The 27,500-nt window shown below is 42.4% G+C and overlaps 3 protein-coding genes across 4 annotated transcripts in view; 2 read left to right on the top strand and 1 right to left on the bottom strand.

Annotated features, from left to right (window-relative positions):
• Positions 1-8,639, top strand: part of LOC138630524 (fibroblast growth factor receptor-like 1) — a 29,048-nt gene extending 20,409 nt beyond the window's left edge. The window contains exons 4-7 of the mRNA XM_069714937.1: positions 4,756-4,830; positions 5,134-5,418; positions 6,127-6,480; positions 7,098-8,639. Of these exons, the coding sequence (XP_069571038.1) occupies positions 4,756-4,830; positions 5,134-5,418; positions 6,127-6,480; positions 7,098-7,534 (1,151 nt within the window). The 3' untranslated portion in view covers positions 7,535-8,639. The remainder of the gene's footprint in view (positions 1-4,755; positions 4,831-5,133; positions 5,419-6,126; positions 6,481-7,097) is intronic.
• A 133-nt stretch (positions 8,640-8,772) lies between these two features.
• Positions 8,773-15,653, bottom strand: tacc3 (transforming, acidic coiled-coil containing protein 3). Of its 2 annotated transcripts, XM_069714932.1 has the most exons (18): positions 15,562-15,653; positions 14,361-14,526; positions 13,776-13,903; positions 13,655-13,692; positions 12,508-13,567; positions 12,357-12,399; positions 12,107-12,260; positions 11,952-12,010; positions 11,722-11,852; positions 11,492-11,579; positions 11,271-11,390; positions 10,623-10,690; positions 10,487-10,530; positions 10,229-10,389; positions 10,018-10,124; positions 9,810-9,930; positions 9,631-9,704; positions 8,773-8,847 (listed from the first exon to the last, which is right to left on the bottom strand). In XM_069714932.1, the coding sequence occupies exons 2-17, from the start codon at positions 14,523-14,525 to the stop codon at positions 9,639-9,641; spliced, it is 2,553 nt and encodes an 850-aa protein (XP_069571033.1). In that variant the 5' UTR covers position 14,526; positions 15,562-15,653; the 3' UTR covers positions 8,773-8,847; positions 9,631-9,638. The 2 variants fall into 2 exon arrangements, with proteins under 2 accessions (XP_069571033.1, XP_069571032.1); XM_069714931.1 differs by lacking the exon at positions 8,773-8,847 and having other exon boundaries at positions 9,494-9,704.
• Positions 15,654-16,488: 835 nt separating this feature from the next.
• Positions 16,489-27,337, top strand: kif15 (kinesin family member 15). The gene is made up of 35 exons (XM_069714961.1): positions 16,489-16,551; positions 16,843-16,873; positions 17,059-17,245; positions 17,755-17,831; positions 17,938-17,975; positions 18,082-18,179; positions 18,275-18,454; positions 18,544-18,753; positions 18,856-18,981; positions 19,112-19,234; positions 19,344-19,485; positions 19,617-19,708; positions 19,809-20,018; positions 20,287-20,452; positions 20,546-20,687; positions 21,604-21,745; positions 21,871-22,038; positions 22,130-22,258; positions 22,392-22,497; positions 22,606-22,771; positions 22,861-23,011; positions 23,119-23,204; positions 23,326-23,404; positions 23,511-23,597; positions 23,681-23,785; positions 23,941-24,063; positions 24,216-24,362; positions 24,480-24,569; positions 24,715-24,879; positions 25,674-25,777; positions 25,867-25,933; positions 26,019-26,056; positions 26,177-26,309; positions 26,516-26,647; positions 26,744-27,337. Exons 1-35 carry the CDS (start codon positions 16,518-16,520, stop codon positions 26,795-26,797), a joined length of 4,128 nt encoding a protein of 1,375 aa, XP_069571062.1. The 5' UTR covers positions 16,489-16,517; the 3' UTR covers positions 26,798-27,337.
• Positions 27,338-27,500: the final 163 nt, after the last annotated feature.

The raw sequence follows: 27,500 nt of genomic DNA on the forward strand, positions 1-27,500 counted from the left end.
TTATATGTGTTGCAGCCCCTACCTCTCTCTGCCCAAAGTCAACAGCGGCACGGGATATTGTTTCATACTACTTCATCCTCTGTGACTCAATTGGATCTCCAGCTCTTCCTTTTCCTCAGGCTACACTCTGTGGAGGCAGGAGGTCTGCAGCTCTGCAATAAGAACCACATTCAGTGTGAAAGCGGTGGTTTGTCTTCCGTCTCTCACACAGCTCTTGAATGGGGCGTGCAGGATTAAGGGCAGTCTGATCGAGTGTGTTACTCGTTTGTGCATACAGTGCATTTCCTCTGCAGAGCATGATGAATGAGCGGAGTGGAGCGTAAAGGCTGTGTTTAGTCTAATTACTCTAAGATGCCTAATTTGGGCCAGAGTCTGCGCCCGGCTCTCTCTCACAGGAGGAGTTGCAGCCCAGTCTTGTGACACCCATGCTTCAGAAGAAGAGCCGTAATCAGGCAGAAGTGGAAAACACACATCAGAAAACAGTACTTGTTTCTGTATAGCAATGAGACCAAAGTTTATTTTAAGGTTTCCCTCAATATGAAGCTGCGAGTGAGTTCAAAGAGAGGGTGTCTGCTGATTGTGCTGAAATGAAAGGTTGGAGATTGAGGCACAGAGCCAGCTGTAATGTCAAGGTTGATGGAACGTTGGTGCTCTATAGTATCAAAGTCAGACGTGGCTCTTTCTGTGTCTGCGTTGCACTCAAAGGTTTAAGTTTCTGAACTTTTTATAGTCAAAATCAATCAAGTATCGGATAACATTTGAAGGTCCTGATTGGATACTGTCCTTTACTTGTTGTAGTTCTATTCAGATGGTTTACATCAAAACGAAAAGAAGATGTTTTTGAGTTTTAATTGATTTTAAAAGTGACAAATAGAAATTGGTTTTGGTTGTGACACATCTGACGCAAGCAGAGAAAAAGCTTGCAAATATAAACTAGTAGATAAAAAAGAGCCATAAAAGTTTCCAGACGAGTGTTTTCTTTAAACATGTGAGACAGTTTGTTTTTTTAACATGAAGTATTTCTCTTTACAGTGCAGCCAAATCCTGTACATGCATGTGGAATTTATTTTTGGATTCAAAATATTGACCCAAAGTGGGGAGATAAGGAATAACTTTGACACGCATACACTGGAGATGCACACATTTATCCAATCGATCCCTGTGATAGATAACAACCGTTTATGTACGACTGGTAATTTGTCCGGTTTGACTTCTGCAGCGTTGCGACTGAGTGAGAATGAAGACATCAGTGAAAACAGTTTAAGACTGCGGTGATGAAGCTGGCAGGGTCGTCGGGGGGGGGATCAGTTCAACCTGACTGCATGCATTGCTTCACTCCCACTCTGATTTCTGTGAGGGAAAAAAATACCTTTGGAAGTTTAATCAAAAGTCTTTCTTGGAAGCATATTTCCATGAGATTTTTTATCAGGAGTGTTTTTGCCCTTTATGGAGTTACTTAGAGACCTGGCCTGACTTTTAATCCTGATCTGTCTTGGGTTGTTTCATTTCTTGTGCATGAAAAACCATCTTACTCCAGCCCTCAAAAACACCCTCTCCCACCTCCATCGCTCCTCTCTTGTCCGTCATCCCATTAGTCGCTGGCAGCACATCTCCACAGTGTTTGTTTTTATTGGTAATTGTTCCATCAGGGGTGCATTTCATTCTGGATGCCTTTTTGCCTCAAAGATTAGGAGGCCTCATTGTCAAAATACTTCCAGCATTGAAGTCAACTTAATATAGCCAAATAGCCTGCAATTATCATGAGCAACACTTTCCATTAACGTTGAATCAGCTAAATGTGAAAGGTTTTTAATTGAGTTGCATGCCGTTAACCTTCTCGGGGTGCTATTATGTTGCCGAAGAAAGATCAGAGAGGAGAGTTTATTTATTTGAAATTCTGTAAATGAAGCGTAGCAGCCTCTAACATACAGTATCCATCATGTCAGTTTATTGTTTTTACTGGATCACACAGTGAAAAAGCTCGAGAAGCAACTTGCAGTCAGTTACAGCGCCGGTGAGGGTGGAGGTTTCGACTAAATCCTGGCAGAAGTTCAAGTTCGAGGCTCAACGTGGAGAGCGTAACTTGTTAAAACACAGCCTGGGACCCAGCAGAGAGCAGAGAGCCTGGGACCCAGCAGAGAGGTAAAGCAGAAGAAAGACAGTAAAATAAAGAGACAGAAGTAGAGTGAGATGTGGAAGTGAGAGAGTGAGGGATTTTGCAGGCTGATGTAAGGAGGGGGGAGGTGGGGGGTCCACTGCGGCTGGAGAGATCTCCCTCTTCCCATCTGCCAGTGGACAGCCTGTCCTCCCAAGAGCTATCTGAAGAATCTGGTCAGTCAGTGCAACATGGCGCCTCCTCAATCCCTCCAGCTGGCTGTTTGGGCCCTGTTTGGGGTGGTCTCCTGACAACTGGCCCCATCACCTCCCAGCACCCCCACAAAGATAGGCCGACGCATGCAGCAGTCCCTCCATCTGCAGCTGCTCGGGCTACATCAGGCTTCATATTAGCATTAATATGGGATTGTCATATTAACATTTACAGCGGTGGGATTTAACGTTTATGTCTGCACAGATCATATATTACAGCGCTAACGCTGGGCTGGCAGTGCTCATTATTCCCACATGAAGATGTTGGCTCTCGCGGCACATTTTTCACGTTGCTCCTCTCCAGAGACATCGCCAAGCCAACTGTTGGATAAACTGGCCCGTGGCTGACTGATCACATGTGGTAGCTGTTTGGAGATTTCCAGAGTGATGCTGGGCCACTGTGCATAACTTTCCCTGGACATTACAATGTCCCCAGCAACATCTGGAGCCCGCCGCGACCCCAAATCATCAGGCCGCTTTCTGTGATTCAGCTGGCAACAAGGGGCCAGCACAGAGAGAGCGTAGTGACCCGTTTTCGGTGCCTGGATTTGTGAATGGAATGGGAGGGGATGGCGTCAGACCTCAAAGACTGTAGCGAAGCCATGAATGGATTCAAGTTGGATGGAAAAAGGTTGACTGCATTTAGATCAGCGTGATAGTTTCTGTCAGAGCACTTGGTTGCATAAGCGTGTGCTTGAATCATGACTCTTGTAATTGAATTTCCTTTTCAAAATTTGATTTCATACTGTATATAAGATCTTTGAGCTCTGAATCCTTGATAGGTTGCAGCTTTTGCTAACCATCCAGTACACTCCTCATTTATTTAGAGGCCTCATATGCGCTCTTCATTTATCGATTGTTATATTTCATATTTCATCCTACAGAACAGCGATGTCCCACCTCGCCCCCGTTTGTAGTCTAGTGAGCCAACATTGTGTAAAGACAATAGTGGCAAGGGATAGCTTTAACAGGACAGACGTATAAAGGGTGCCATTGTTCCCCAGAATCGCCAAAAAGTAGAGAGGAAATAGATTCAAGAAAAAAAAAAAAGTCAGAAAGAAAACCCCGGCAGTGTGGGACCATGTTCTGTTTGGATTGGGAGGTTCAGGAACCGGGAGGAATGTGGAGAGCCTAAGTGAGCAACAGAGAAATATTTCTTCCAGCGGAGGCTGTTTTTTAAAGGAATGGGTTATTATAGTTGGCCAGTTAAACCCCTTCAAATAGCCATGACATCATGGCTGGGCTTGGTGCTGCAGGGGACAAACAAAGGAGGGTTTGTACCCAGAGAACCCTAGAGAGCTTTGAGGGTTTCGGGGGGACTCAGAAGGAGGCAGAACGAGGGGGTTAGAAGTCACATCTGGTCTCTTTACCTGACCCAATCAAACCGTGAGAGGGAATCAAGGGTGCCAAACTGCATGTAGAAAAATCCAGCATGAGGCTGCACTGAACCCAGAAATCAAAACGAGTCACGGAAGGTAAAAATCTGGCTGGTTTGGAGTGTTATTAAAACATACCGTAAACTCGAGGGGAAAGTCAGTCATCTGCAAATACTTTGATATTCAAATAATTGTTTTTAAATGTCACACATTTGCTGGATTTATTTTTGTTAAATTTTTTTATGTGTGTTGGTGCATTTATTAAAAATGCTGTGAATGATTATTAAAGCTAATGCAAAGTGACACATCAGTAGTATCATAAAAAATCATTTAAGAGGAGCCCTTCTTCAGTAATCATCTGCTTCATGTCTCCGTCTGCACGGATTGGCAGATATTGGCGAGGAATTCAATCCGCTCCGTTAATTCATCACTGCTTAACTCGAAAAGTCCGATACGCATCACAAACCGTCGATTAGGTTTCACTCATTATATTTTCTCTAAGCCCCGTCTTAGCTGCGCTGCATGATGTCAGCCAGTGACATAAACTCCACAGCTGTCTCCTGGAACCGGGCTTATGAAAACTGATCATATTACTTCCAAATGTTACAGAGTATGACCCGAGCATGCAACCCTCTCGGAGGAGCCTGCCGATAAACGCTGAATTTACTTGGAGAGGGACGACAACACTTCTCTGGGCTGGTTTAGTGTTGGGTTTCCACCATAGATGCTGAGACAGTGTCAGAAATTAACATCAGGATGGTGAAGGGTGACTTGGAACAGGCTGTAAGAGGAGCCTTACACCTACAATATCATACAGCACTCTGCCTTTTCTTAAAGCTCTTCCACAACGTGAAATGTGTATTTACAGATTTCAGATTCCAGATAGAATAAATATTGTTAAGTGGAATGCAGCCATACTTCTATTTCACACTAGTTTGACTTCTTTGCTGCAATTCTTCTTCTCTCTTTACTAATATGAACAACTTGAAGTTTTGTTCCGGTGTGTTCACAGACGACGCAGGTTCTGATAAAACTGGACCGGGTGCCGCTGATGGAGCGGAGTCGGAGACAGGAGGTGAAAAACTTGGTAAGAGCTCTGTTGTCATGCTGTCAATGATGCATGCTTTTTCATATTTACTCCCAATCACATGTACTTTCACAGCTATTAGAAAACCATGCTGCTGGTCTGTATTCTTCTTTTTTGGCCAATTAATTTCAGCTGTTGGGTTCCTTTTAATCTGTCTATGATAGGAAAAATCAAATCTAGTTACATTTAAGTTGAATTGCAGGTTGATTTAAAAGGTTTGCATTGTTTTACTTTGCAATGAATCAATTTAACACAGCACCAAACCGTGTAAAGTAAATAAATGTCTCTTCTGCTTTTCCAAAGTGCGGCCCCGCTTCACCCAACCCGCTAAGATGAGGAAGAGGGTGATAGCTCGTCCCGTGGGCAGCTCGGTGCGGCTCAAATGCACAGCCAGTGGGAACCCCCGGCCGGACATCGTGTGGCTGAAGGACGACAGGCCGCTGACGGAGCAGGAGGTCGGCGAGGGCCGGCAGAAGAAGTGGACTCTGAGCCTGAAGAACCTGATGCCAGAGCACAGCGGCAGATACACCTGCAGGGTCTCCAATCGGGCAGGAGAAATCAACGCCACGTACAAAGTGGAGGTCATACGTGAGTATCCCAGAGAGAGGCCGAGCCGTACGCACACCGAACATGCTCACCTGGAAGCATTAGTGTTAACAGATCAGGTCAAGCAAATTAATTCAAGTGACTCCCGCTGTTTGTATGGATCAGTTTTGTGATCTTATGTACTTTGCAGCAGGAAATTAAACTAGTCTAATCACTGTAATAGTCGGTCTGATTTTGACCGAGGAAAAACAGTAACTTTTGAGAAATCTTCTCTCTGATCTACCTACTCCTGATATCTGATTGCGATCAGCAGGTCTTATTCTTGCTGCACGGATGAATGTGCATGTGTAATCATGTATATGAGGAGCATATTGAAGGAGCAAGCTTGAGAATGAGGGCTTGTGCCCTGGTGTTTGCATAGAGGAAGGGGGGAGAGCAAGAGGCTGTTCAACTCAGAGACCATCCACCCAATCTGGAGCTGATTAAAGCCCAGCTGTCTGCCAGACCCACTGCCCCCCCCTTCCCATGAGAAATGTGTGCTCTACAACCAGGAGCAAAGAAAGAGAGGAAACTAATCACACATACTTCTTGTGTTACATGTGGTATTCCTCCATCCCTGTCAATTATAAGTCCTAAGCCTGAAGCCAGGAATGGTATGGACAACTAAGACCTCTTCTATCCGCAGACGAGCTGTCATGTCAAAAGATGTCCGTGTGCGTCCTCACAGTTTCCCTCTGTGTGTCTTGTCAGAGAGGACAAACTCAAAACCGATTCTGACGGGCACACACCCGGTCAACACGACGGTGGACTACGGAGGCACCACGTCCTTCCAGTGCAAAGTGAGGAGTGACGTTAAGCCGGTCATTCAGTGGCTGAAGCGCGTGGAGTCTAACGAGGAGAGCCGCTACAACTCCACGATCGAGGTGGGCGACCACAGATTTGTGGTGCTGCCCACGGGGGAGGTGTGGTCGAGGCCCGACGGCTCCTACCTCAACAAGCTGCTCATTACCCGCGCCAAGGAGGAGGACGCTGGCATGTACATCTGCTTAGGCGCCAACACCATGGGCTACAGCTTCCGCAGTGCCTTCCTCACTGTGCTGCCAGGTGAGGCCTAAAGGAATGCCTGTTTACAGTGGAGCCACAAGTAAACTGTACAGCAACAAATCAGCAGCTCATACACACATCTGTGCTATCAGCATAATCATATACTGTATATTATAATACAATTTCTGGGTGGTGGTTTAGTTTTAGGAATAGATAAGTCAAAAGTGAAATAGAGGCAAGTATCTTTTAAGGACAGATGACAAGAACACAAGCACAAATATTTTGCTATCATCTGTTATCTATCAGTTGAAGTTTCAAACAGTAATCAATAAATAATCAAGTAATTTTTTTTTTTTTATCAATCAGTTATTAAAGTCTGTTATGAAGGAATATTATTCATTGCTGTTTTTAATCATTGTAAATCAAACAAGTCTCCAAGCAGCTGGAGATCAACAATAAATTTTAATTGAGGATTTTGGTGAAAACAAAAAGTCATAGATTTTAAGCTGCGTTCAAACATCTTTGTGTTTTTGGACCATCGTCAGGACATTTATACTTATAAGCAATGAATCAAAACATCATGTGATAATGAGGGCTGAAGCTCTTTACTTTTTTTTTAGTAAAACAAAGCATTTAAGAAACCTGTGTTGATGTCTTTTTTTGGTCCTCTTTTGCAGACACAAAGCCTCCCATCACGCCCATCTTCCCCCCAGCCTCCAGCTCCCTCCCCTGGCCCGTCATCATCGGCATCCCTGCTGGAATAGTGTTCATCTTCGGCACTGTGCTGCTGTGGTTCTGCCAGAGCAGAAAACACTGTCCGCCTCCGAGCGCTCCAGCTGCACAGGTGCTGCCGAGCTCCCACCGGCCGTCGTATCGCGAGCGGGACCGGGGCTGCATGGCTCCGTCGTCCAGCTCCTCCAGCCCAGAGAAAGACTGCATGAGCTCCATGAACTATGAGGAGTACCTGGCCCAGCAGCAGCTCCTCCTCAACCAGGGAGGACCAACGATCCCCCCTAAAATCTACCCCAAAATCTACACGGACATTCACACACACACTCACTCCCATGTGGACGGGAAAGTACACCAGCATCAACACATTCATTTTCAGTGTTAGCCTCAGTGCCAAATATTCCCCATTGACTGCTCTGGTATCTCAGACGGACACTGAGCCGTGGACTGAACAGCAGCTCCTCGGTGACACTCGCCTGGCATTAACAGACTCCTCTCACAGCTGGACATCGTTGGGAAAGTGTGCATGTGTGAAAAACAAACATTGGCCAGTGATGCACACGTTGTGTTGCTTCATAAAAACTTCCATATTTGGTGCTTTTTTTTTTTTTTGTACCCTGTCAGATTGTCACACCACTAAAATCCATTAATCCTTGTTGTGCACTTAATACAAAAAGGACAAGGACATTTTTGCAGTGTGACTTTAATTGCAGCTATTCAGGCCGAATAAAAGGCCCTCAGCATTTTTCTAAATGGACGTTTGGTTTCACATGATGAGGCTCTGGGTGCTCTGTCTGTTAATGAAGATGAAAAATGGTACTCAAGATTTACAAAAGGGCTGGTTTTCATGCTCCTACTCAGGTCGTCCTTTTGTTTGTTCTAGGTGCATTATGCTGGGAATGCTGACCACTATCCTTTTATATGACCTTTTCTCCATCCCTCACTTCTGTTAAAAGTGATATTGAACAAACTGATAAAGGTTTTAGTCTTTTTGTGGCATGCAAACGTTGCCGAAGACTGCAACGGATGGAAGAGTTGTGTTTCCATGTTAACTGTATTGGTTCTTCGTTATCATTTTTACATTTTTTTTTTTTTTTGTTAGGTAGGTTCCCGTCACTAGTCAGTAGCATGTTGAGATAAAACCAGCAGTCTTTTTCGACCACCTCCTTAACCAACCACAGTTTATGAAGCTGTAGTCATGAAATATTTAATTTATTTTGCTAAAAATGTATCAAAGGTTTATTTTTCAGAGTAAGGCATTTTACATATCTATGTAATGTTATTAAAGTATACAGTTGTTGTTGTTGTGTATAGTACATTTTGAGTATGACATCACCTTGTTTATTCACATTTATTTCATGCCAATATTTAGGTATTTCTCTATGTAATTGGTTATATTTGACAATCTTGTATGATGTACTCTGTTCAAGGCTCGAAAGACAAAAACATTTTAAGTTTGAAGGTTTGATAGTTTGATTAAATGACCTGAAACAAGAGTCCCATGCTTTATGAGGATTAATGGGACAGTATTTGTTTGTTTGACTTGTTTTTCAGGAGGGTACCTGTGAATAATCCTAGAAGACTTCAGCCCGTGAGCGCTGTTGAAGGTGTTAAAAGATTTCCGCGGTGCTCGCCTGTCCTAAAATGCGAGCCGGGCCCGCACAGGTCAGCTTTCCTCCTTTGAGTGGGTTGAAGTGTCTGCAGAGGGTGACACAGAGGGCAGCCAGCAGAGGGACAGAAGTTTCAGGGTTGAATGACTTGAATAGAGCCCGCACAGACACAAGAGCAGTCTCAGTCACTTTTTAGATGAGTGATGGCCCCTGCAAGACTACACCAAATGACCAGCATCTTTTTCCCATTTAAGTGAATCGACCCTCTCCTGCCCCCTCCTCCCTCACACCCCCCGGTCCGCACCACCACCTCATTCAACTCCGATCTAGGTAGGATTTCCTTTCACCATTTAGGAAGTGCATTGTCCTGCTGTGGGAGTGATGTGACAGGACCCTGTGATTGCTCAGGAAAGAAGGGGAGCATTGTATCAGGTGCGCTCTTGTTTTGTTGTATGCATTGCAGGATGAAGATGAGCTTTGGCTCCAGACAGATGACGGGTGAGTACATTGAGCAGCCTGTTTGTTTAAAGCAGACGCTCCACGCAGAATAAATCTCACAGGAATCACAGCAGCCATGTTGAGTCCATATGCATAAATAATGCTTTAAATCCAAAACCCAGATGATAGGATACAAACCCTATGAAATGGCAAACACTGCCCTCTACTGGTTATTAATCATGTATAATGTCTACAGTAAAAAAAAAAAAAAAGAAAGAAAAAAAGCACAAAAATCATTCATACTCAAATCTTCTTTATTAACTTTACACTTTACAGTATTATGAGAACATTAACAAAGACAAACAATAGACTACACGAAGATAATCTGGACACCAACTACAGAGAAAATCAAAGGAATTAAAACAGTATTTACAGATAAGCTCAGCCCTTCTTCACGTTGGATATAAGTTCATCACAAAGTTTGGTGAGCTCTTCAACCTCCTTTTCCTGTTGGGGAAAAAAAAAGAAAGAAATGGAAACAATATACCAATAATATTTGACATCCTCAGCAACACTGTAAATATGTACCACTGAATGAACATGTTCACTCACCTTCTGGCTCAGGCTCTTCTCCAGGGACTGAACCTTCAGCTGCTCCCGGCGCAGCTGAACATGAAGTGCAGAACCCTCGGCCCTGTTCTTTGATCGTACTTCAGCGATTTCTGCATTTGCACTGAGGATGACAAATAAATTGCAGTCAGTCTCTGCAGGTCTCCTGATGCTTTAAAGGCAACCAGTGCAAAAGGCACATGTTTCTTACTGGCTTATTTTCTCCTCAGCGTGAGCTTTAAGGGTCTGGTACCGCTGCTCCTCTTTTTTGATCCTTTCCAGGTAGCCCTGTGCACAAGCCTTCAGCGTCTCTTCGTTCTAGGGAAAGGAGAAGGGAAAAAACACGTCATTCAAATCTCCTCCGCTTTCTTGAAATCATAAAATATGTCTAGTTTTCGTGGTGTATAACAAGGAGCTGGTACCTTTTTGTAACCCTCAACAATGTCCTTGTACTTGTCGAGTCTCTTGAAAAGGTCAGAGAAAGATCTCTCCATGGCGTTCAGGTCATTGGACACTTGTTCCTTCTCCAGCAGAACCTCGTTGAGCTTCGCCTTGGCCGCCTCCCTCTCCCTCTCTTGATCAGCTGCGCCATCCCAGAAAAATTTAACAACCATCATTTTTTAAAACGCACCATTACATCAACAATCCTGAGGAGCGTAACGGATACACAGGTAACTTACCCATCATGTTTGCAATCATAGGCTCAAATTGTGCAATCATTTTCCTGTGAAGGGGGAAAAAGATGTTAAATATCTGGAACCACCGATGTTACTGTATAAAACAGACAAAAAATAAACTTAACCACACACAGCTCACCTCATTTCTTCACCATCGGCAAGCAGCTTTTGATACTTCGCACTCCATTGTTCGTCTTTTTCTTTTGCCTATTTTGAGAAAAATTTACGCTGATTATTCTGGAGGCTGAAAATAAGCATCATTTAGAAAACCTCAGTTATTTGTTAATAATGAGGAACTCATTATGAGGAACTCTAAACTCTGTTTAGAGTCTTGTTTTATCACATATTTGGCTTAAGAACAGACTTTGAGTGTTTAACAAACATCGATGACATCTGAAGATCAATGTTCCTACTAATCACATTACCGTGTCTGCTGCAGTCCTTGTTGTTTTTAGTAAATAATGGAAAAATGCTTCAAATGACTAATAACTAACCCTTTCAACTAATTTCTTGCTTTAGAAACACAATTCTGTTGACATTAACAACCCAGCAAGCTGACCAAACACTGTCATTCACAGTTAAACAAGCTGTCTTTGATACTAAATCTTTGTGTTCGATCCACAACGCTCTCCTGAAGCAGATTATTCTGAACCACTCCAGGAACAGTTTGAGAAACCACATCATCAGAGTGCAGTGTGGATGTCTGGATCTGTTAAAAAAAAATAATTAAGAAACAAACTGCGACTGCTGTCATTTGTCAAATCTCTAATCTTCAGGCAGGACATACTTCTGCCTGCACTTTGGCGATGGCTGCATCCATGTCTTTCTGACTGTACTTCAGCACTTCGATGATGGCGTCCTCCGCCGGCTGGGGGAAGGGAGGGACGAGGATCTCCAGGATAGGAGTCTAGATGACATGTAGGTATGATGTAAACATATTAAGTCAGGAGATGTAACGGTGATGCATTGCAGCAGGAGGATTCAGATGACGTCGCTCAAAAGACTCACGGGTGCTGGAGCACCATCAAGCAGTCTGAAGCCGTCCTTCTGCGGTCCGTCTGTTGCCTCTTTTTCAACCATCTGTGGAGTTTCAAGCCTGAAATCGACAGAAAAGAAAAAAAACAACAACATGTGAAATGTACCATTTCAGACAAATCTGATTTTGTTTTACAGGATGTCCAAAGCAGAACGAATTCCGCTCCAATGTCAGAGTAAATGAAAACAGAAGTATATCATACCGGGAAACAAAGGGAGCCGTGCCCGGGATGTGGATCTGAGCACTCGGGCCCGCGGACTTCTTCGGGCTCTCTCTCATGAGAGGATCGAATTTCAGGTACAGTGATTGTTTCCTCAGTGCAGACTCCTTAAACTGTTGACAAAAAACAAACAAACAACATTTAAATAGCTTCAGGTCGTGCACCAAAAAGATCAAACCATTTAGTGAAACATAAATGAAGTAAGTACTTACATTACTGGAACCAAACTGTTCAAGGTAGTCCATCTGTCCTTCGAAGTCATTGGCCATGACTGGAGATGAAGACCGTGGGTTAAAATCAAAATGAGCTCTCCATTTAACAAGAAGAAAAAAAAAATCCTACATTTGTGAAAGTAGACTTTACTCACACAGAGTTCCAGGAACAAAGTCTTCGTTCCCATCAACCAGGCCGGTCTGTGACGTCTGGTCCGGCTGACACAGTTCAAAGAACTCAGGAAGACTCTGCACTCGTTCACTTTCAAGTCCTTTGTCGTGGTCAGCGGAAACCTTGTCCTCAGCAATCTGTCATTCCATAATAACGCAGTATGTTTGTGAAAAACATAAAACTAGAAGGGAAACTCTGCCAAGGTTTGTGTCAAGATGCATTATTGCTCTTACCACTGCAGGGTCGAGTTCGGCAGTGGGAAAGCTCTCTTCGGTGCTACAGAGGGGGAAAAAAAAAACAACAAAAAAACCATGCAGAATTAACAGTGAAATACAGCGACTCTAGAAAGTGAATTGTCCTCTGCAAATAAATAGGAGAACATACCACACTGGTGATGCAGCTTCAGTTTCCACAGGGTTGTCAGTTTGCTCTGCAGCGGCAGTTTCCATGAGCACAGGGCTAAATTTCTTGCTGCTCTGCGGAGAGTTGCTTATGTCTGTTTTTGTGCCAAAAGGATTGAAGTTTGGGTCATCGAACTTTTCAAAGTCAAACGAGTAGGAACTTTTGGGAACATCTGCAACCTCTGCGGCATCGGGCTTCACGGGGACTTCCTTCGGTGGTTTGACGTCCGACGCTAGCTTTCCCTCTTTAGGTTTTAGACCAGGTGGCCTTTTACCAAATTTCTTGGGTCGCGGCTTCTTTTTCACCTCACTGCCATCGTCGAAGTTGAACTCAAGTCTGACTGGTCCTTCTTTGACGGGACCCTCGGCTGGCTGGGACTCAGCAGCTGGAGGCTTGTCTGTGTTGGCAGATAATGGGGCCACTGCAGCTGTGGGTTTCACCTCAAGCTGCCCAAACAACTCTTGGGCCTCCTCAGGTACCTCAACCTTCTCAGGTTTATTTTCCTCAGCATTGTTTGACACTTTTCTCCCGAGCTCAGGTGAATTCTGAATTTTAGAGCCGCCAGTCTGGAAAGGATCGATTGCGTCAAGGTTGTCAAAATCAAAATTATAAGAGCCTTTCGCTGGAAGTGGAGCGTCCTCCGAAAAACCGCCGGCCGCTTTGTCTTGATCCGTGCTTAAAGACATTTCATCAGGTTGTTTTTCATCAGGTGTCGCAGTGCATGAATCTTCCTCAACCTCTGACACCTTCGCCACTGTGACCACACTGCTGTCTGTGGAGCTGATGTTAACCAGGGAGTTTTCCACTGATGGGATGAATGGAAGCGTCTCGTCTAGTGCCACGTCTACTTCTGTAGGCTCCTCCGTGATATTCTCCGGTGTTGTGTGTTGAGACTCAATCTGTTCTGTGGGAGGCCTTGCAGGAGAGAGGGCCATCCTGTCGGACCCCCCGAACGGATTGATTGCGTCAAGGTTGTAGAAATCCAGCTGGTAGCCACCTTTGCTTAGTATCGGCATGTTGTCATCGGGATAAGATGACAGTTCTGTGGAAGAAGTCACGAAGGTTGGAGTTAATTTCTCTGCAGTGAAAAACATCTGAGGAAATAATTGAATAATTTGGGATAAATTACCCTGTTCGGGCTGCTCAGTGGCTTCCTGCGGCAAAGTACTGCAAATATAAAACAGGCATGGTTACTTAAATCCAAGTCGTTTCTTTAGACTTGTTCTCAGAATACAAGATATATTACGTACTTTGATTTATCCAAATTCAAGAACTCCATTGCTTTTGCACACTCGTCCACGCTCGACATCCTGACAGACTTGCTGGGAGAAACAATCCTTTTTGTCACAGGGTCTCTTCTTGGAGTCTGAAAACAAACCTGCACACAGATAATTTCATGAGCGAGTATAGTAAACGTTATCTGGATGTGAAACATTTGACAGAAAAGAATGAAGAGGGATGAGAGAAAGCAGTTTGCGTGCCCAGTCGTTCCATTATAACAATTTTTTTTTTTTTTATAGACATTGTAATACAAATGTGTTAAATACTTGGTGGAAGAAACATGTCAGGAGGTATCTGTGTTTCTGTCCACACACACAGGTGTTGTTGTTTATTCTGCCTGATTATAGCTGGCTAGAGGTATAGGATGAGGTCACATCATTAAAGATTTTGAATGTCTTAAATTCACAGGTTCAAAAAAGCCTAACCTCCCTGTTACTATGACCTAATAATTGTAGGTTTAGCTTCTTTGTGTCTACAACACTGTCAGTGGTGTCAACAGGTTGTGTGAAAAGAATAAGGACATAACATCTAATAAACTCGAACAGATTCTGTACCTTTATCCCCTTTGGTACGGTCTTGCTGGGCAGGTTCTCCGTCTGACGCAGGATGGAGGGCCTCCCGGTGGGCTGATCCAGGGCAAAGATGTCGTTACTCGAACTGTTGTGCTTTCCTCCGGGGCAGACCCCACGATTCTCATCATTCACATCAACAGAACTCATCCTGTAAAAAAAGCAGAGACACAAGCTAAAGTCACAGGGCTGGGACGAACCGACTACGCTGGAAAGGAGGCGTTATCCTGAAAGCTGCATCTGGTTGATAAGACACGTTTAGTCATGGGGGGGAGGGAGAGGGGGTTTACTGATGCCTGTGGACTGAGAAAGATGACACAAAGTTTACACCACCAACAATGCACATGTGACCAGTTTACCTTTGTTGATGAATCTTGGTTGATATTTTTTCAATTATTTAATTACACTCTTTTCTAAAAAAATAAATAAATAAAAGGTTTTGCAGGGTAATGGAGTTATAGAAACTTATTATAGTTATATACATAATAAATAAATAAATAATAATAGTATATATAATAATAAATATAATATATATATATACTCAATGAGTGACAAGAAATTGCTGTAGCAATGCCAAAATGTTAAAAACTCTGCAGCAGTTGCAGTTTGTCCACCAGAGGGTACTAACAAGTTCATTTTTCATCAATAAAACGTCTACTTCAGTTAATATCTTGGGTCACAACTCTTATAAATACATACAAAGAAAATGTCTATTATAGAGACATTTATAGACATTTATGTCCATACAGCGTTATGGACACGACTCTGAAACTTTTAAATGTAAGATGCACAATGCAACAACAAAAAAAAGACAAAAAAGAATTAACAATATGCAGCCGTTAATAAATGCTAAATAATTGATAATATAACGACACACAATCTGATTGAATGATGTCATTGTCTCATGAACATCACGAGACCTATTTGTCGACTTTTCCATCCATCCGTTAGCTCTTAAAGCAGAGAGGGAAAAACACTCAACGTGGACAGTTAAGGTAATCATAACGACTCTACTATATTTGTTTCATTACCAATCAAAAACGTTAGGCACTTATAAATTACACAGCCGGTTTCGATACCTCAAGTAGAGTCATGTTGACACAACGTTGGCGAACATTTAACGTTGTACGGTTAACGGAAAGTGAAATGAAACATCCGGATTATCATCCTGTATTTTACCACCTACCTCAAAATAAGAGATGTTGTTGGCAGAAATCACAAAAGTCTTTCGTAAAAGCATCCAACTGTTACGATGGCAAGGAGGTGCGACGTGCTTTTGAAGATCCCCTCTCCTTCTCTGAGAGACAGCCGTTTGGAATTTAAAAGTCTTGAAACGGACCAATGAAATCACCAGAAACGTTCAAAGGAAACGCGCTTCCTGGTTAAGCAACCAATCACGTTCAAAAAGCGGATATGACGAAATTGACAACTGCGCCGCCCCCTAGTGGCGAGCTTCGAGTACTCCACACGTACTACCTACCAAAATAGCAAAAATAACATTTCAACAAACAACAACAACAACAAAAATCCCTAGACAGTGATCCAACAAAAAGCATCCAACAGTTTTTATGTAAGAATAATATAATCTGTACATTACAACAGTGGATTTTGAATGACATTAAAGGCATACAATACTTAATAAACCACATTGAAATCTATCAATCTATATATACAATTTATACAGTATTTACAGTATATATAATTTGTAAGTTTTGTTGAAAAAAATATTTATTAGGCTGTTTTCAGTTACTTCAGGACGACTCAGACAAGTGGCACAAAGACCATTCAAATAAAGAGCCTGCTGAATCCCACCAAGAATCAGCCAGGGATTATGAAAACGGCGTTTGAGTTTGAGCTGGTCGGATCATACTGTAATAAAAAAGATTACATCCATAAACTGCATTATGTAAATATAATCATTTCCAAACTGCAATCTACCTACAAACCGATGGGAGGCAGCAACGTGCCGCAAGCGTCCGGTCTGCCGGAAACACAGAAGAAGAAGAAGCTGCAGCGGAAGAAGAAAGTCGAAGCAGGCCTGCCCGCCAATTTCGAAGGAAGTAAACATTGTGGTTTTTATCTCGTCTCACTCCGTCATGCTTTAAAGAATATATATATTTTTTTTACTACGGCACAGCGATTATGTCTTTGTCAACCATTAATACCAGCGGAAAAGGTAGCTCACCAAACAAAGCGGTTAATTTAATCATCAAATGCATAGGTCGTCAGCTAAACTTGTTAATGCGGCCATTCCGCAGTTTTTAGGCACTTTAGCAGATCTGACTTAACAAACACAGGTTGACCTAAACTCTGCTTTAATAGCTTGATGCCACTCATTTTTATTTTATTTTTTTTAATTAAAGTCGGTGTAGTATGCTGTTGTAATATAGCTTGAGCTCTGAGGAATTACTTTTAAAAAAAAAATAAGGTGAACAAACATGTAACCGTTTTATAATTTTGTTGACAGGATCTGGTGATTCAAGCCGCCTGGCTGCCAGGTAATCTGCTTCTCTTTCACATTCTTGTCAGTATTTGATGGATTTTGTTTTTTTAGTTCCTACTCGAGAGGTTTGTCAGTTCAGACCGAGAAGACCATGAAGTTGTAGCCTGCTCTTATCTACTTTTCTTGATGTTTTATGTGTTTGTTTCCCCCCCCCCCTCCTTTTTTTTTCTGTGGTTACAGCAGCGACAGCGACTCCATCAAAGTGTTTGTCCGAGTGCGACCCCTGACCCATGGCGCAGGCCTGACCACAGATGGAGATCAGAATCTGTGTCTCACGGTCACCTCACACAACACCATCCGTCTGCTCTCAAAACCAGAGCCACGAACCTTCACCTATGATCATGTTGCTGATATGGACACATCTCAGGTTTGGGACACATGGACATTGTATTATAAACATATCAATAAGAATGGGGAAAACTACATTAAGTAAATAAATGCCCACAAGTGGCCAACTTCCCTGCTCGATATGCAAATGGTCATTTACATCGTGTAAATATAATAATAATTTAAAAAAAAACAACATCCAAAATTAACAAACCTGCTGTAATGGGTCAGATAGGAACTCGGCTCAGTTCTTATTGTTATTCAGTGGACATCAGGTGATTAGGTAGACCTTTAACGTACAACAGGACGCATTAGTGTTCACACTGCTAAAAGAAAGTGGTCATATCATGCGCCTCAGACCTTCTCCGAATGATGGTCTGAGCAGATTGGATCTGAAGGCCTCCTGGGTGCATTTACAGCTGCACTTTTAGCTGACCACCTTTAGTCCATCACCCAGGTGTGATGCCAGATGTGCCGAGAGCCTCTATGACGACAAAAAAAAAAGTGAATTGTAGTCCGTGTTTGATCTTAATCTCTCATTTTCAACAGGACTCTGTGTTCTCCAGTGTGGCCAAGAATATTGTTGAGTCTTGCATGAATGGTTACAACGGTACTATATTTGCCTAGTAAGTGGTCTATATGTTGTTTATATCCAATATAACTTAAAGAAAAAGATCTATGGCACAACCGCTCTCAATCAGTTCCTCATGGATTCCTCTCTTGCTTCTGCAGTGGACAAACAGGCTCAGGAAAAACTTTCACCATGCTTGGTGAGAATTGCATATTATTACAAACAGTGTTTACTACACATTCTTTAAGATTAAGCAAAGGTATGGCCTAGCTGATACTTTTTTTTTTTTTTCTGTCTCACTCCAGGACCATCTGAGTTGGATAACTTTACAGATGAACTGAGGGGGGTTATTCCTCGCAGTTTTGAGTACCTGTTTTTTCTCATCAACAGAGAAGCAGAGAAGGTGAGCTGTAACATATCATCACCACAAAGGTGTTTTAAACCAACATTTCATGTTTGTTTTCTAATGAATTTGGTGCTTCTTCTTTTTCCCAAAAGTCTGGCCAATCCAAAAGTTTCCTTTGCAAATGTTCATTTATTGAGATATACAATGAACAAATTTACGACCTCCTGGACACAGCCTCAGCCAGCCTGTTTCTCAGGGAGAACATCAAGAAAGGGGTGTTTGTTGAGGGAGCTGTGGAGAAGTTTGTGAACTCAGCTGCTGAAGCCTACCAGGTATATTTTCTACTTTGCTGCCACTCATGGAAAGTCATTGCAATTATAATATTTGGTAACACTAATTTCTGAGCATTGAAACCACCCAGGTGCTGTCTATGGGCTGGCGCAATCGACGCGTGGCCTCCACGTCCATGAACCGTGAGTCGTCAAGATCCCACGCAGTGTTCACTATGACTCTGGAGTCCAAAGAGTCCGTTAATGAAGTGGTGAACATCCGAACGTCTCAGCTGAACCTGGTTGATCTGGCGGGATCTGAGAGGCAGAAAGACACACACACAGAAGGCTCGAGACTCAAGGTAAAGCTTTGTTCCCAAATGGTCTCACTCTGCGGTGCCACGTTAGTCATGTTCTTCTTGTTTGTAATAGCTGCTGTCTGCACTGTTTTTTCTTTCTTTCAGGAGGCCAGCAGTATCAATCGCTCCCTCATGTGCCTTGGACAGGTGATCATGGCACTGGTGGACATGTCCAATGGGAAGACCCGCCACATCTGCTACAGGGATTCAAAGCTCACTTTCTTGCTCAGGGTAAATCAGTGCAGATGCAAAATACATGTTGCTGCTGTTAACCCTCATGGAAAATGATGGCATCGTATGTGCAGTATATTTAGAGACCGTGGCATGCACTTTAACCGTGCTTTTGGTGTTGCTCTTATAGGACTCTCTTGGAGGAAATGCAAAGACTTACATCATAGCCAATGTACACCCCGGCTCAAAGTGCTTTGGAGAAACATTGTCCACCCTGCAGTTTGCCCAGAGAGCAAAGTTGATCAAAAATAAGGTATGTGCTGTATACTCTATTAAAGGAGACCAGATTTAACAAGATTCTAGTGAATTTCAAATAGTTCTCGTCATTGTTTCATCCTGGTGTAATTGTTCTGTTTTGCCAGGCTGTCATCAATGAAGACACACAGGGAAATGTGAGGCAGTTACAAGCTGAGGTGAAGAAGCTGAAAGAGCAGCTTGCACAGGCCTCTCAGGGAGAGGGCTTTGTGAGAGATGTAGCACCAGGAGGACCTGAACTCCCCATGGGTAACAATATACATATGTTAACCTTGACCCAAGTAGCATCCTGTTTAAACCTTTCTCACATGTTTAAACTTACAAACCTATGATAGAGTCCAGAAGAGTGCCAGGTCATGAGTTTTATTTTTTCTTACTAGGCCCATCCGCTGAGATCCAACATGACGTTTCATATAAAGCAAAGTTTATGGCTGCTGTGCGTCTGTGGAGGAAGCAAGACGAGGAGAAGACGGTAAGGGCGATTTTAGACATTTTTATTTTGGGGAATTATTCTGTTGTGGCAAAATAATGTTGGTGCAAGGAAACTTACAGTTACATTTGACTACACTCAGATGTTACTAAAGAAGGTGGCTCGGCTCGAGGAGGCCTGGACACAAAAAGACAAGTTTATCCATTCCAGCCGAATGATTGTCAGGTTTCGAGAAGACCACATCTCTCGCCTTGAGAAAAAACTGAAGGCAGGACAAAGTTTACTGTCTGACGAGGAGTCTCAGGCTTTGACTGACCAGCTGAAAGAAGAGATTAAGATCTTGAGAGATCAGGTAAAAAATGTCAAACCCCTTGAACACTGTCTAACCCAATGACTGCTGTCCTATCGCTCAGATGCCAGAACATTTTTTAGCCTTTTAAGGTTGCTGGGAGAAACTCCAATCATTTTATTTGTTCTCTCCTCTAACACCCAAGAGGGATTAATCCAAGGTACTTAGACTAAGAGCAGAATAGGATTAAATCGGTACTAGTTCATGGTTTAAAACTCTACGATGGGCTGTTCACCCCCTTTTTTCTCGTACACACTTTCTTCCCTTTAAGGTTGAACATAATCCAAAGGTGGCTCGATATGCAGCAGAGAATTACAGCCTCAGGGAGGAGAACCTTCAACTACGTTCTCTCGAATCAGTGGTGAAAGCTGAAGAGGTTGCAGTCGAGTTGGAAGAAGCCTTTCAGAAAGCTACGGAGGCAGAAAGACTCACAGAGAGTAAGATGATTGTCATTGGACAATTGAGAAAAGGTTTTCAAAATAAAAAAAAATAATTCACGTACAATTGTTTAAATATATGTTGCTCCACAGCTCCAGCATTCTCTTCAACCCCCGTGGCTACAGATACTGTCTCAGCAGCTACAGTTGAGAGGCTGAACGCTAAACTGCTTCAGAAACAGTCAGACTTCACAGCTGCCCTTCAGGCCTTTGAGGAGTACAAAGAAGTCACCAAGTAAGATTATTTATTGAGAAAAAGTATTCTAAAGCCAAATTGACAGCAGTGGTTATCCTTAAAGCAGATTCTGTTGATAAGTGTCTGCACAGTGAAATAAGGTCAACTGGATGTATTTCAGGAGTTATACTTGTTTTAATATAATCCGATGAAAAGAAACATCTTAGTTTTCTATCTTGGGCTGGTTTATTTGGCAAAATAATATCTCGCTCTGTTTCATACATAAGATGGTGTTACCATCCTCCCCTTGCTTTTTTAATCCACTATTTGTGAATGTTAAAGGTCCTGTATTGTATAAATACAGATTTGCATTTCTTTTTTTTATTCTGAAGCAGGTCCAGGTGTCATGCAAATACTGTAAAAGTGTCAAAATGCTCAGTCCTCTGAGAAATGCGCACAGCCCGCATTTAGCAATTGTACCTTTTGGACTTCAGTGAGTTTGGGATGTCACAAGCTTACGCTCGTATGTCATATGTCTGCCCTCAGCACGGCCCACTGTTCAGCCTTATATGTGGAAGAAAACAGAGCAGTTGTTCCGTCGCAGAGCTAAAAAGCTGCAAAACCAAAGAAAATCTGTAGTTGGCCTGAATGAGCCTCACTCAGAAATAAGTCAGCCAATCAGACGAGCACCTTAAAGACACACAAAACAGCCTGCTCTCTGTAGAGATCTCGAGAGAAGCTAAAGAAAGGAGATGTAAAACTATGTGGAGATCGTTTTTGTTATTTAATACTTATTGTACTTATATTTAGCACTGCTCTGATTTCTAGGTTCAGGATAAAGCAGTTTTTATTTCAACAACATGATCGTATTTTTAATTGCTAGGTGTAATAGTTCTGTGTTCTTTAAACACCATTTTTCATTCAGTGCCTCATAGATAATGTTCTGCATAGCTTAATTTGGTGTTTTGTGCTCTAGGAAACAAATGTCTCAGTTGGAGTCTGACAAAAGATACCTTGAGAAGTCCAACAGGCATTTGGAAAACATTTTGGAAGCCACAAATGCCTGTAAACAACTGGAGGTGTCTGAACTGAACAGAATTCATGTTGAAACTATAAAGGTGAGTCTGTGTTAAAGCGCTTGAATACTTCAACTACATAATGCGACTATTATGTGCTGGCATGTGTATTTGCTATGTAGAAAAGAAATAACTCAGTTTATTTGTTGAACTATTTATTATACCAGATTCTCACAACACCCTCCAAAACATACAACTTGCGGTCCCGCCTCGTGTCTCTCTCCAGCCCGGACCACCTGAATGGGAATGACAATAATGTAGACGACATTTGGGCTGAGCAGCCTCCAGCAGAGATGACTGAGATGGCCTTGACAGAGGAGCTGCGTCAAGTGCAGGTAAAGAAATGTCCATTGTCCCTTCGACATGTGGATAAAACCACAAGTAGAGTCCCCTCATTGTCTTCCACTCTATCTAATTTCCCATCAGGACCAAGGCAGTCGTGTCCAGACGCAGTTAAATGAAGAGGAGCTCAAGAACAGCAAGTTGTTGCAGCAAATTGCAAAACTTGAGGAGCAGATTGCTGTGATGTCACAAGAGTCTGACCGCAAGGATGAGGTAGAAATTCGTCATTTACTCTGACTGAAATTGAATGTTACGTTAAGATAAATAAATTTTGTTCGAACATAATAAAAAACATAATGTGATTTATTTATGTCTTGTTTTTTCTAATTGTTTACACTTGATACAGCAACTTTCTAGTGAAAGAACTAACAGGAACAAAGATCAGCTCACCCTGCAAGAAACTATTAACAACCTGCAACAGACCTTTCAGTCTGAACAGCAAGCTGCCGAAGGTTAGACCCTGATGTTTCTCCTCTCAGGTTTTCAGTCTTCTGTCAGATTCTGCTTTAACTTCAACCAGCGATGGAGAAGAGCATCAAGGTCTTTTCCTGTCCTTTCAGTGCTAAGGACTGAGATCCGTGATCTACGCTTGGTGCTACAGTCGTCCGATAAGGAGCTGGCCTCCGTGAAGAAGGAGCTGAGAGACGATCAGAGCGAGCAGCACAGAGAGACGAGTCAGCTGTCCAGCAGTCTGATCAGCACACAGCTCCAACTCAACAAAGTCCAGTGCGCAGGAGTCTTAATACATAGTGGGTGGTACGGTTTTCTTGGTCTAATGTCTTCGTGTACTCACAGTCACAATGTATTCATTGCAGACTGGAGTGGGAGCAGCTTCTGGAGCAGCATCGGACACTGCAGGATTTGTTTGACCAGCTTCAAGCTGAGGCCAAGTTTGAGGCTGATCAGGCAAAGCAGCAGCTGCATGAGAGGCAGCAGGAGATGGATGAACTGAAGGCAGAGGTCATGGTTAGTCATCTCATAAGGACACTGCCAGATCTGTCTTGAAATGTTGCCTTTTATGGCTTAAATGTCCTTATTTTCTATTCTTCTAATTTTGTCGTCTTTTGCTGCAGGAGCTGAATAATTCTCTGAAAACTGAGCAGGAACACACGAGCATGCTGATCTCCCAGTTAACAGAAAACAAAGAAATTGCATCAAAGTGAGTTTTGCACAGTGTCACAGTGGAAACTCTTTGGGTTTTTAGGATATGCAAACAACAAAATTCCAGTTTTTAAAAACACTTGTATATTAACATGAGTGACGCTGGTATATTCCTCCAGAGAACTCATTGAAACTGTGGAGCAGAACACACAGCTCAGGAAACAAGTCTCAGACTTGACAGTACAAAATCAACAACAGGTCAGTCCTCAGAAACTCTGTGCACATCTGCAGATTTTTAATAATTGGACAGTAATGTACTGCATGCTCAGTTTTTGAACCTGGTTGTCTTATTTTTATTTTGAAGGTGTCCAAACTTGTCCATTTTGAGCAAAACGTAATCTCTGCCAATGAGAGGATTAAAAGCTCTGAACAGAAGATCGACCAGGACAAAGTAAGCCTGAGTGAACAATCTTCTTTAAATATAGTTTCAGTCTGTCTGCTGCCCTTCTGAATTTCTCGTGTGTTGTTTGACAGGACGTTGTTTTAGATCTGATCAACCAAACCAGAGAGCTCCGCAGCGAACTGAGCCAGAAGGACCAGACCATGAGCCACCTGTCTGGAGATATTAAAGACATCACGGTACTCTTCCTCATGTTGTAGCCATTATCTGTCTTACATAACTTCACTGTCTGCTGCACTTACCCTCTCCATTACATTACCAAATCACTGTGGACGGGTTTAATGTTTGAGTTAGTCTGAGTGTGTTTTGAATGACGATGTTATTGTTCTTCCAGGCCAAGTACAACGCTGCCTGCCTTGAAAGGGACGATATCAGAAAGCAGAACTGTAAAATGCAGGCAGAAATCTGTGACCTGAAAGAATCTCGAGACAAGGCGGTGTTATCCAACAAGATAGAGGTAATGTAATGTTTACGAATACATCTTTGTGTGTAGTTTTGTAGATTTATTGGCGCATAATGAACGTTATGACCCTTTTGTTTTTTAGGTAGCAGTCAATATGGTTAAATGATAAAAATGCATTATATTTTATATAATGTGTGTGTCCTTAGGTTGAGGTGCTGCAGGAAGAGATTGCGTACGCCACTGAGGAGGTTGGGAGACTCACTAAGGTCTTTGATGAGCAGAATTGCCTCCTCCGAGCATCACAAGAGCAAACAGCCCTGAAGGAGGCCACGATACAGAGTCTACAGCAGAAGGTCATGATTATTTAATGTCTCATCACAATGTAAACAAATATTCACTAATGTAAAAAGACCCAAAAGGATAGTATCTTATCAGTGTTACTAATTTCCGAAACTCTCTTTTTCTACCAGATGCAACGACAGCAAGAAGCTGTTGAGAAAACTGTCAGAAATGTCATCAAACCCCTCGTTGAGCCGACAGTCACACCGAAGTCATCTTGGGTAAAATCTGTTTCCTGTTTAATTATTCTTTGATTATGCCTTCACAAATGGAATGTGCTTGACTTACTTTACAATATTTATTATGTTTTAATTTGCACTAATAAATGCAGCATGTGTTCATCTATTTTTAATTTATCTGTTTAAGACACCCTCTACTCCAGGAAGCTTTAACAGGGACCTGAGCCAGGTGCTGGAGAGCCAGGAGCGGGAGCTGGAGAACAGACGCTCCTCCATGATTACCATGGAGATTCTTTTAGTGGAGCTGAATGCTGAGAGGGCTGCCAAGAATGACGAAATCCAAAGGCTCAAGGTATATTTTTGTGATAAAAGTTAAATGAACTTGTATAATTCAACAAAAACATTTTTGAATTTAAATCACCGTATTCAACTGTTTCTGATATTGTCATTTTTTTCAAATGTGAGAGGTAATCAAAAAGTTCAGAGTATCTCCTGTTGCACACAGAGTGCCTTACCGTGACGTGCATTGAGCGTGGGGGAGCTATAACCTTCGGGAGTAAATAGTCCAAGTTTTGTTGCTTGATCAACATCAGCACCTGACTTAGACACGTTTTTGTGACCAATGGTACCCGGGGGGGGGGGGGGATCTACGATTTCTCAGTGGACACGAGCAGAGAAAAGATATAACATTTAGTTTCAAACTCAAGAAGTCTGCAACAGAGATCCTTGAAAAACTTTAGAAAGACTTCGGCAACAAAGCGATTAGCCAGGTGAAGTGTTTTTAGTGACATTTGCATTCTCAGAGGAGCAGAATGTCGAGATCGCAGCCCCGGAAGGTGCATCGGGTCAGGAGTGACACCAGGTCTGTGCATTTCACTCCCTGTGACTTCTTTCTGTTCCCCAAAATGAACCTGGTCACAAAAACCAGTGTAATTCAAGTGCTGATGTTGATGAACAGATGAAACTTGGAAGACTCACTCACAGGAGCTTTTTCTTACCCCTGCTCCACGCACATCACAGGATTGTGCTCCTTTTCATGCGCAACAGGAGCCGTCTCTAACACAATTACACAAGCTTTACCTGTCTTAACATCTTAAATGACTTTAAAGTCCATCAACATTCATATTGTGCATTATTTGTCCTCAGACGCAGCTGAATGAGAAAGAGATGGTTCGAATGGAGATCCAGGCTTTGCTTGACACGTTTTACACCAAGCAAAACCAGCTTACACAGACGGGAAATAACAATGGGTTGAGTTTCTTCATGCAGTTATTTTGCTGTCAGGCCATCAGTGATTTATGGAATGAGTCAAATGAATAATGCTATTTAATGATTTCAGTGAGGAGTTCAGTGAAGCTGTAAAACAGTCCATGCTTCAGGAGCTGCAGGTGGAGAGAGCAGAGAAGGTCTGTATCCATTTCTCTGCTAGTTTTTGTTTCTTCCTCTTGAATGAATAATTTGTTTGAGGTGTTTCTCTGTTCATTTTTACAGAGCCAAACAATACAGAAGCTGTCTGATACTCAGAAAAGGTCAGCACCTTCATGGAGGGTTTTTTGTGTATGTAATTGCGTGTTGTTTCACACTTTCATTGATGATTGACGTCTGACAAGCAGCTCTGTGTTTTTTTTCTTCTCCCCTCTGTGGATTAGACTGCAGGCACAGGAGTCCATGTTGGCTCAGTCTCACACCTGCGTTCAAGAGCTGACCACTGAGCTGAAGAACCGCTGTCTAGAGTTGAGAGAGTTGAGCCACAGGATACAGGATGAGGAGAAACTCCTCCTGGTGAGTGTTAAGAGTTGAGTACAGTCGTTACCAAGAGAATCTTTGGCCAATTAAGTTTCCATGTGTAAACAAAAGAATCCTTCAAACAATTAAAGCTGAATTGTGTCATGTTTTGCTCCTGGAGTCAGGAATGAGGACACATGCACAACAACTAACAGGTACTGATTAGCTGACTTAAGAAATATACTGCGTTTTCTCTCTTGCAGGAGAATGAGGTTCTCCGTAAGCAGAACGTGAAGCTGTCCGAGGAGAATGGAAAACTTGTGGGACACAAGAACCACAAACAGAAGATTGAATATCTGGTTGAGCTGAAAAAGGACAACACCAAACTTCATGAGGTAACTGACATCCCCTCCATAATTAAAGCAGGCTCTTTGTTTAGCCACGTGAATGCTGTTAACCAATCAAACTTGTTCATTTCTTTCATTTTCAAGGAAAATGAAAAGCTCCGAACACAAATGAGCTTAATGCGAGACAACGTTGACTGACCTCCGCTGGAGATGATGTAAACCCTCGGTTTGTTGGGGTAAACAGAGAACATCTTTCCCAGTAACAAGGTTTTTAAAAAAAAAAAAAAAAAAAAGTATATATTTTTTTAAACTTTTTATGGTCTCAAGTACAAATACTTTGTGATTTTATTCTTCCAGTTGTTGAATGTGTAGACATATTTTAGTAATGTGTTAATATCTTTACTCTTCTTACAAAGTTTTGTTGGAAGCACACTGTACCTTTACATCTTACGTGCTCAGGCAGCAGCAAGCACACACCAACTGTGACAAAACTTCAATTAATGCAGTGCCATCTTTTCTCGGTCTCATTGGTTGGTTTGGATGAACACCTACAACATCCAGTCTTATTGTTCTCAGGCTGGACATTTGTGTGTTCATGATTTTAGGTGCTTATATCAGATGATGTGATTTTACTTTGCGTTTTAACCGTCAAACCGAAGTATATAGCCTATGCCTTTCCTGTTGTAATGACCTCTTTTTTTTGTACTGTAATTAAATGGTTATTTGTTTCTACCTCTACTAAGCCTGATTGTCTCAATTCTTATTTAGTTGCATTTGTTTCCAGAGCACTTGAAGTAAAGATGTTTCAGGACTGCAGGGACCATGTTAGAAGACGACCTTCATTATTTCCCAGAGCCTAGGGTTAAAATATTAAGACGCTGAAACAAGAAAATGTTGGCAT

The sequence above is a fragment of the Brachyistius frenatus genome, unplaced genomic scaffold (assembly GCF_029030835.1).
Source record: "Brachyistius frenatus isolate BFR_SWC_R1_liver_20210118 unplaced genomic scaffold, ASM2903083v1 Contig_136, whole genome shotgun sequence".
Classification (NCBI taxonomy): Eukaryota; Metazoa; Chordata; class Actinopteri; family Embiotocidae; genus Brachyistius; species Brachyistius frenatus.

What these genes read in the sequence shown, in the direction of transcription:
- tacc3 (XM_069714932.1), bottom strand. Translation starts at nt 14,525, where the DNA reads ATGAGTTCTGTTGATGTGAATGATGAGAATCGTGGGGTCTGCCCCGGA. An exon ending in TTGATGGTGCTCCAGCACCC is followed by an intron (nt 11,391 to 11,491) that starts GTGAGTCTTTTG and finishes CATGTCATCTAG; the next exon opens with ACTCCTATCCTGGAGATCCT. An exon ending in TCGCCAAAGTGCAGGCAGAA is followed by an intron (nt 10,691 to 11,270) that starts GTATGTCCTGCC and finishes TTCTCAAAATAG; the next exon opens with GCAAAAGAAAAAGACGAACA.
- kif15 (XM_069714961.1), top strand. Translation starts at nt 16,518, where the DNA reads ATGTCTTTGTCAACCATTAATACCAGCGGAAAAG. An exon ending in AGCTCACTTTCTTGCTCAGG is followed by an intron (nt 18,982 to 19,111) that starts GTAAATCAGTGC and finishes TTGCTCTTATAG; the next exon opens with GACTCTCTTGGAGGAAATGC. An exon ending in CAGTACAAAATCAACAACAG is followed by an intron (nt 23,405 to 23,510) that starts GTCAGTCCTCAG and finishes TTTATTTTGAAG; the next exon opens with GTGTCCAAACTTGTCCATTT.